Source organism: Sebastes umbrosus, chromosome 6, assembly GCF_015220745.1.
Source record: "Sebastes umbrosus isolate fSebUmb1 chromosome 6, fSebUmb1.pri, whole genome shotgun sequence".
NCBI classification, from domain to species: Eukaryota; Metazoa; Chordata; class Actinopteri; order Perciformes; family Sebastidae; genus Sebastes; species Sebastes umbrosus.
This window is the reverse complement of record NC_051274.1, coordinates 11,986,721-11,996,133: the sequence shown is the minus strand read 5'-3', so window position 1 is coordinate 11,996,133 and position 9,413 is coordinate 11,986,721. Positions and strand designations below refer to the sequence as shown.

At 40.5% G+C, this 9,413-nt stretch overlaps 1 protein-coding gene across 2 annotated transcripts; it reads right to left on the bottom strand.

Annotated features, from left to right (window-relative positions):
* Positions 1-81: 81 nt before the first annotated feature.
* On the bottom strand, positions 82-9,413 carry ccnt1 (cyclin T1). 2 transcript variants are annotated; one of them, XM_037772029.1, is made up of 9 exons: positions 9,193-9,413; positions 7,337-7,418; positions 7,114-7,242; positions 5,309-5,369; positions 4,580-4,642; positions 4,409-4,454; positions 4,065-4,228; positions 3,854-3,924; positions 82-3,750 (listed from the first exon to the last, which is right to left on the bottom strand). In XM_037772029.1, exons 1-9 carry the CDS (start codon positions 9,363-9,365, stop codon positions 2,479-2,481), a joined length of 2,061 nt encoding a protein of 686 aa, XP_037627957.1. In that variant the 5' UTR covers positions 9,366-9,413; the 3' UTR covers positions 82-2,478. The 2 variants fall into 2 exon arrangements, with proteins under 2 accessions (XP_037627957.1, XP_037627956.1); XM_037772028.1 differs by having other exon boundaries at positions 4,409-4,463; positions 9,193-9,412.

The following is a 9,413-nucleotide window of genomic DNA, read 5'->3' as shown; positions in this document are numbered from 1 at the left end:
ATCAAACCAGGCTCACGAATTTACGATACGAATACTGCAGCAGTGAAGTTTTATAAAAACATGTAATGCGGGCAGCGGGCGTTTTCTTAAAATATTTATTGACTTTAATTGAGAATAAAGCAACCACATTATATCAAAAAGAACAGTGTTCACATATAACGTTTTAACTGAAAACAAATAAAATCCCAAAACGTTTCATTTCCAGACCTGAGTGTCACTAAAAACACCAAGACATGAAAAAACATGAAACTTATTGTAGCTATGTGATTTTGCATTGTTAGGTTGCATGAGTGTCTTCCATTTTTCCTCAGATATGGGTTTTATTTTAAAATGTGTGTCCTTTTTTGTGACTTTCTCACAGCACAGCATAAAGTTAATACTTAAATTGGAAGATTTGTCCAGATCAAATAAAACAATTTTCAAAAATGGCAATATATTGGACATCTATTCTAATAGCCTAACCATTATACATGTAACACGTTGTCAATTGCATTGTAGGCAAACCTACTGAGATAAATATTCAGTGCATTTACTGTTTCCCTGTTACAACCAAGAGTTGAATAACCAATAAAACCTCTGCTGCCTGAGCAAAGAGCTGTACTCTTTTCAGCTTATCTTCCATATAATCACGGGAACAAAATATTTTACAATGATGATTTGTTGTACTGCATTACTGTGAATTGCCTAATCAAATGTTTTTGATTACAAACTGATAAAAGAAAGCAGGTAAAGAGCAGTAATACTTTACAATTAAAACCACATAAAGCTTAGTATGGATTAAATGTACAGATGATACCCAATTCTCTTGCCAACTAGTGGCACCTCTTCCATTATTTTTCAATACAAATTCATCATTAATTCAAATTAATTAGAGTATTATACTTCATGCTCATGACCTTGTAGTGGAGGTATGTCGATAACCTGCTTGCCATGTATCATGTACACAACTAAAGAACACGTGCAGACATTTTTGATGAATCATGGCTTGTGGATGGATTTTAAACAACAATCTGAAGCTGAATATCCGCTATTTTCGTTTGAAGGTATGAAGTCAAAAGACAGCTTTAACATGATTAAATCAGACCAGCATGAATTGACAGGCGTGCACTGGAGTTTACACATTTTAAAAACATTCCCAGCAGGAAATGCATAAACGAAAGACGACCATAAAAGACAGACAGATGGCGTTTCATTAGTCTTTGATACAGAGTATTGTGAATACTTTTATTGAGGATTGTGCTCGATATGGTCACCACAAAGCGAACACCAGCAGAAAACTATTTTTTTCCTTCGGCACAGTTTCAGGGCGCTGCTGTCAACATCATTTAAAATGTTGTATATCCATATATTCTGCTTATTTCTGTCTTTACATTTAGCTGTTATTATCACCATAAAAAGACTTGCCCTCCAGAGGAAACTGATGAACAATTGACAAATTACACGACAGGATTAAAAACTCACATTTCTTCTCTAGAGGGATTTTTTTGTTGGGAATTCCTTCATTGTGACCATACCGTGTCGATATGTTTGAACTCTTTGAACCCTTTGATAAAACCATATCCTTGGTATGAACTCTGTCCATTAGTGTAATCATTAGAGAACTGAATATGAATATTTTACAACCATTTAAAACAATGACTGCAACACTCAAAATCTAAAAACAAAAAAGTACAAGCTTCCTTAATTTACATCTCTTTTTTTGCAATTTTTCATAACAAAATGTAAAAAATATTTCATGTTTGTTTTAAACATTTTACAGTCTTTGTACAGGTTTTCCAAATAATGAAGGAAATAAAATAAACACCAGGGGTGGGCAATCACCTTTTTTTAAGGTTATGGCTGTTTGAAAAAAAGAAAGAAGAAGAGGAAGTTAAAAAAAAAAAAGACAAATATATTGAAAAGATGGCTTTGGAGACATGCACTCTCAAACTAGCCTGTACAGTCTTGATGAAGAAATATCCCCCTGCCTAAAAAAAGAACAAAGAGGGGAAACCTTAAAAAAGGTAGTAAAGGGGGGCTATGTTTTTTTTAAAAGCATTCAATTAATAAATAACATACTATAAAAACATTATAAAAAGACAATCGGAAAGAAGACCTAACAGGTATGTGATGGAAATCGTTTAGTTTCCTCATGATTTCAAGACTTCCTCCAAAACAGTGATGCTAAAAATACCAGGTCCCATCATCACATTTCATTTGAGTTAAACAGAAGAGCAAAAAATATTATCTACACTTTTCTGTATTTTTTTTCTCACATTTTTTAAGCTTTTAAAGCCTCTCATTATTGCCCCACAAGTGTAAAAACAAAAACACTCATTTATCTCACCAGTACATTTCACTGCTGTCACACTGAAACCTATAAAAAATGCTGGGTGAGTTAAAAAAAAAAAAAAAAAAAAACATACAATACTTTATGTAACAAGATGGATGTTTTTGATGTCAAGTACAATGTACATAATACGTCTCCTGATCAGGAACTCATTTGGGTAACGGCGGCAGTGGGGGAGGTGGTTCTGAAGGGAGGGGTGGGGGTCTGGGGTTGCTCCCTCTGGAGCCACCACTGTACCGGTATTCCCCATACTGGGATCTGTAGTCAAACATGGACGGCTGGGACGGCTGGACCCCCTGTGCGCTCAGAAGAGAGTTTAGCATTTCAAAAGTGTCCTGGTACTCGTTCGACTGCGCTCCGCCTGCTGCACCGTGCCCATTAGTGTCTGTCTTATCGCCTTTGGAGTGTGGATAGCTCCCTTGGTGGTGGGAGTGGCCCAGCGCGGGGAGAATGTCAGGGCCGTGGCCCAGAGTTTGCCCAGAGGAGGAAGACAGGGACGGTAGCTGGTATGGGTTCCTAGAGGACTTGCTGACTTTAGTGGAAGGGTGAGTACCTGCTGTGGGATCTTGGGAGTGCGTCCTCTTACGTGATGCGGAAGAGGACGAAGAGCTCGTTCTAGAGGAGTCGCTGGGGACTTTTTTGCTCCCTGCGACAGCCCCGCTAGAACTAGATGAATGTTTGTGTGAAGAGGAGAGTGAGGCACCGGTAGAGGAGTGGTGGTGGTGGTGATGATGGTGGTGATGGTTAGACCGTTCCCTGTGCTTGTCCCTGCTCTTGCCCTCCTCTCCAGAACTCCCCCTTTGCTTCTCAGGCACTCGTATTCTGACTTTGATGTCCTGTTCCTGACCTCGGGCGCTGCCGCTTTGCCCGGTGCCTCCCCCAGCAAGGGGGAAGCGCATTTTGAGGGAGGTCCTCTCGTGCCTCTCCTTCTCTAGGGGGATTTTCAGAATAATGGGCGACGGGTTGGACATGTCAGAGGAGGAGGAGCTGGACTGCTGGTGGTGATGCTGCTGCTTCTCCTTCCTCTGCTGCTGACCGAGAGCCTGGGCAGCGTTGGCATAGTCCCGCTTCACGCTGGCCTCCATGTTCTCCAGCTTCCTCTTCTGGGCAGCCAGGACGTCGGCGTTCTTGGCCCGGTACTCACTCAAAGACACCTTAGCTGGGGCGTGAACCTCGTTGTTGGCCTGCTGCTGCTCAGATCCAGCTTGATTTTTTCCACTCCAAGTCGCAGCACTTCCAGCTTCACCCCTGTCCTTGTCACCAACGGATGAGGAAGAGGAGGCGGAAGGTGGAGCTGAGAGGCTCATCAAGCCTGCCACAGTGCTCTCTGATGAGGCCATGGAGATCATGCTCATCATGGTGTCCCTCTGGTCACCCTCCTCCTGGACTTTTGGCTTGGCTTTTGGTGTCTGACCTCCAGCCTGGGAGCCAAGAAAACAGAAAATCACAGTAAAGTCAGTGAAGAACATATGTCAATGCAACGCAGGATGTCTTGTCTGTACTCCGTAGAAAAAAAGTCTGTACCTTCCAGTTGCGAATCCGTTTCAACCGGCTGGGTGTTTTCTCCAGAATCTGCAGGAACTCGTGAGTGAGCTCTGAAAGAAGTTATGAAGAAGTGGAGACCAGATCAGCTGGAGAAATTTAAATAGCTTCAGATTAAGTAACTGATATACGACTTTTCAGACACATTTTTCCTGCTTGTACTTGGAATGAACTGGTCATTTACAGCACTTACCATCCAGCAGCTCGAGGGTAACCGTGGGATCAACATATTCCCACCAGTGTTTGCCGTCTGTAGACACGGGGATCTCCCAGTTGGACCATTTGCAGGCGAGATGGATGCACACACAGGCCACAACCGGCGGACTATACTGCAGGCAGAACGTGGTCAAGTGCAGACTACGTGGCAGGATACATCCCAGAAGGCAATAAAAAACAGAAACAGCAGGAGAGAAGAGAGAGCAGACATATTGAGTTAGAGGATTATACACAAACACAAAAGATATAAAAAACATGCTGCGCCATTTGACTATGAAAAAATTACAGAAGCTTATGTTTTACAGTGAACTGTGAATATACCTGTTAGTGGCCATGAAGTATGACGTTTGAGCCAGATCCTTACTCGCTGGAACAACAATAGAGCAAACAAACACACTTTAAAACCTGCGAGTTAACAATTTAACATGCAAACTTCCTATCGTGCTGAAATATACAAACAGAATGTCGCTAAATTGAAGAGTCGATGCTCACCTCTGACAAGCTGAGTGCACTTGACAACATGAGTATGTGGATGGTCAATGGTGATTTCAAAAGCTGTAATAAAAAAAGGGACAAAAAGAGACAAGCCTCGATAAATGAAATGCAGAAGTCAAACTAACATTAATGCACCGCATAGATTTCATTCAAGTCCCTGAAAACCAGAAAATAAATATAGTTATATCAAACTAAGTGTTGCAGAAAATAACGTGGATAATCGCTTTGCATGGGGGCTTCCAATAACATCCTAGACGACGTGAAAACAACAGATGAATGTGAAACATTAAAAGGCATGCCGGTACAATTTTGAGTCGTTTCCCAACTCTTGCTTTGTTGCATAACACTGAATCTTGTTTAAAACGTAAAAAAAGTTATCTTCTTCCTACAAGCTTGAAAACGTGGGAAAGGATTTAAGTCGGCTGTAGTGAACATACTAAAAAGCCATTGTTCATAATGCAGCGATTCGTCACATAGTCCTCAAACAAATGGCTTAAAAATATGTAGACAAGGGAAAAAAAGAGGGAAATGTAAAAAGTTATGGACATAATAGAAACAAAAGCGGAAGCATTGTAATGCAACAGTGCTGCTTATATGAAGCGTGAATGTCTCTTTCCTGTGCTTATGGGCTTTCTGTGGACAAAAGTAAAACAGGTTAGCACTATTTTTATAATCACATGTTTCTGGAGGGAAATCAAGGGGCTCAGTTCTTCCTTCCCAACTTACCCAAGGTCTGGAGTATTATGCTCTCAAGAATGACCAGGTCTTGGGCTTGTTGCAGGTAGGCCTGAGGTTGAGAGGACAGGCAAGTTACTCACTGGGAGGCCTCTATCCGTTGTCAAACACATTGAACCCACCTGTCATGTAGAGCTGATGAAGCCTCACAGACAAGTACTGAGATTATTAAAAGCTATACAGTGAGTACAGATGTTTTTTTGGTTTACAACTGCTAAACATCACATTAACTGGGTGACTGAAAATCATACACACACAGACACCAGGATGCATTTTGTCTTTTGCTCTCTTGACCCATGTATCAAGAGAAAACAACACCTGAGGTAGGGGTGGGCGATCTGGCCAAAAAATCAATGTCACAATCTCCATTTGCACCATTGCATTAAAGATACTACACAAGTTTCAAAATGGGGATTAAAACCTGAGATTAATTTGAATTTGTAAACAAAAGTCAAAAGATAATCACAAAATAACACTTTAAGTACTCACAACTCAGATAGAAAAAGTAGCAAAACGTTAACACCAAACAATAATTAGTAAGATGTAAACAACACAAAATTGCTCTTTTCAAATTCTGTAAATCTCACACTGGCAAATAAATCTTCAAAATAACACAATATTGGATGGCGGTACTGGAAAAAATATTTGCGGCTTGGCAGCTCATGCCGCTGAGCTAAACTTTTCACCAGCGTTTTAAATTCCATATTGTTAACAACTTTGAATGGCAGCATATCCTTCGCTAAATACAATGTGACGATCTCAGTTACCGCTTTCAATCTTTTGCTGCTTTGGTTGTGTTTTTTGCCTGCTAAAATGCTTCAGTCAGTGATAAGTGTTTTGTTTTGTCTTGTAGGATGCGGACGAGTGAGGCTGTGCCTCCCTGAATCAAGCACTGTCTAATAGGTTTGTTGTATTACCTCCAGAAGAGCCCAACCAGTGCTCAACAAAGTTTACAAATAACTTTGGCTTGGGAAATATCTGACACTGCATATCGAAACCTTTCCCATACAATTGATGCTGAGTTTTTTTTTGGCACAAGCTCCTTATCCGCCATGCCTCCAGCTATAACTCATGTTGCATTGTTTACAATACATCACCCAAGGAAGAGCCACATCCAATAAGCATAGCCCATCTAGTTGGCTATATCACTCTAGTAGTTTGTTAGCGCTGATCAGCGAGTCAATGAGGTTATGTGAAGTTTGAAAACAGAAGTAAGAAGCCATTAAATACCGCGATCTCTATGATACGCCTGAAAAGCAGACTGTGGATGCCTTCAAGATTGATCACAATGTAAAATCGTCAGATCGTCCACCCCTAACCTGAGGAAGCTCAAAACAAAACACCTCATGAAATAATTGTACCCAGTTTAAATGCAATGCGAAAAGCAAGAATACAGAACAGAAACTCAAACAGCTGTTAACTTATTGCCAAAATACATTCCATATAAGAGCATCAGCATCCAAGCTGCTATTAGAAAACATCAATTCTAAGAGAACAAAACGATGAGCATAAAAAATTCAAGCAAAATTTTGTAGCTTAAAAGGAGTCCCTCTCTTAATTTAAATCCAAAGTGCTGCCACAAAGTAATGTTTACAGCCAAATTGTTGCTTCTGAAGAAACACAAAATAATCAGTAAAATTATTAAAACATTATCAATCTTCACAAATTCAACTGATGAAATAATACACTCCCTTTAAGCCGTAGTATTATGGAGATGAAATCTGTACCCGATCAGCTAAGCTCGGGAGGAGACAGAGCACAATTGCAGGCGATTTTGACCGCATCCCAACACTTACATCACTGCGTACATCTGGTGAAGGATCCTGAGGATTGAGGCATGCATGGGCCACCTTGATAACGTGCTCCAGCTTTCGGGGCTGCTCTTCGACCTTTGCAGCAAGGAAGAGTGCGGCAGGAGAAATAACCTGTTGAGGGAAAAAACAAAATAAATTCATGAGATGATTGAATTAAAGTACGGACAGCAGTATCTGGGACTTCAGGTGCACAAGCGATACTTACATTTCTGTGAAATCTGGTGAATGACTGGACCATGTAGAATCGATGCATGTACACAATGGCTGTATTAATAGTAAGTTGGGACCTGATGAGGGACAGTTAAGGACAATGTAGCAAACCGTACTAACACACCACAACAATGTATATGACTGGGGTCATTGATCTATACGCGAAATAACATAATTAATTGAGTTTTAATTAAGCTAATGACTTATAAAGCTCAATATCACATCATTGGCAGAGCAACAGAAACCCAGCTATCTTCAGATGCTAACCGGAAGCAATTTTTTTTACACATAAAAGGGTCGACTCTAAAGATAAAACATTAGCTTTTGAAGGAATGTATTACACATTTTTCTATTTCCACGGTCTAAAATTTGAATTTTTCTTGTTGCACTGATTATAATGAGAGAATATTTTAGATACTTTTTAGTCCTGCATACTGAAGGAGTTGATAGAGTTAGTTGGTTTCATATCTCTATCCAACAAGTAAGAACCTCACTGATATCTGATCTGCTCATCTTAGTCATAACTGTAATAGTATATTCAAAGTAATGAACCAAAATGTCTGAATCTAGATTTAAGACTACTCTTATCAAGCAAAGATGTTGAACGTTCACGCTTCACAGTCAATACATTCATTGCTTCAACTTGCTCACATTTTCTGTTTGATTTGGGGAACTGTGGGTGATTTAATGCACCTTTTTGATTTAAAATTAAGGAATTACCCGAGACATGGATAACTAATTATCCCGCCTAAACAGGTGGAAAGCTGTTACTGTGAAGCAGCTGCAGGAGCTCTCTGAGTAGTTGCTGGATGAAGACTTGATGAGTGGACTTCATTGCAGATTTTAAAAAGCAGTGAACAGTAAGTTTAGCAAAGAGGAGTAAAACAAAACCTCTGTGTTACACAGGAGCCAATACTGCCCATGTATTTGGAAACACACCTCTAATTCCTACATAAAAGTAACAGAAATGAAAAATAACATGCTTGAATGCCTCCCAGGACTGAGAAAATGATGCTCCAGTAAATAATAAATAGGAGGGTTGAATGAAATGTTTTTTTTCTTTCCAATTTACATTATCCACTGACTTTGAGGCTCAGTTAATAATTGAAAGCTTTTTCCTAAATGTTTGTTTTCCAAATCATGATAAAACTTACACATGTATCTTTGATTTAATTACTTCTGACTAGTTGCTGGATGAAGACTTGATGAGTGGACTTCATGCAGATTTGAAAAAGCAGAGAACAGTAAGTTTAGGAAAGAGGAGTAAAACAAAACCTCTATGTTACACAGGAGCAAATACTGCCCATGCATTTAGAAACACAGCTCTAATTCCTACATAAAAGTATTGATTAAGCTAATGACTTCCAACACTCACTATCACATCAGGGGCAGAGCAACAGCTAGCTTCACATGCTAACCGGAAGCAGTTATTTTAACACATAAAAGGGTTGACTCTAAAGATAAAACGTTTAAATACTTAAAACATACTACAAACACAATGTTTCTAAACATAGTAACTCCAGTAAAGCTACACAGTTTCTCCACCAACACTCACAGTGAGAGGCGAAGCTAATGCTAACATGCTAACCTAGGCCCGAGCACCACACCAGGCCTTCGTGCTCCCGGGTTAGCCCGATACGCCGCTCCGGAGTAACGCTATAAAGCTCCCGTTAACGGATTTAAATCACGAACCACCGCGTGAAACAGATGGGAGACATACAAACAACCAAAAAGCCTTCTAACTGAGCACAATAACAAAGCACCGGCCGTGCTGTGCGCCTCACCGGCTCCTCGGAGAAGCTAACCTCGCTAGCCACAACAAGCTAATGTCGTCTCCTCGACAAAAGATACACGTTGAGCCGCTGTCCCATGTCCTGCAGCAGGTTGGCCGCCTGTTGTCTGTAGGACAGCTCCTTGTCCGGATCAAGTCCAGCTCGACGTGATGGGCTGTTGTCGATCTGCTGCCGGGAGTAGTACCATTTGTTATTACAGCTTGCAGGAGGAGAACGAAGCGAAGCCGCCATCACTGAGAAGGACGATAGTTTAAAATCTCTGCGCGTCACAGGAACATA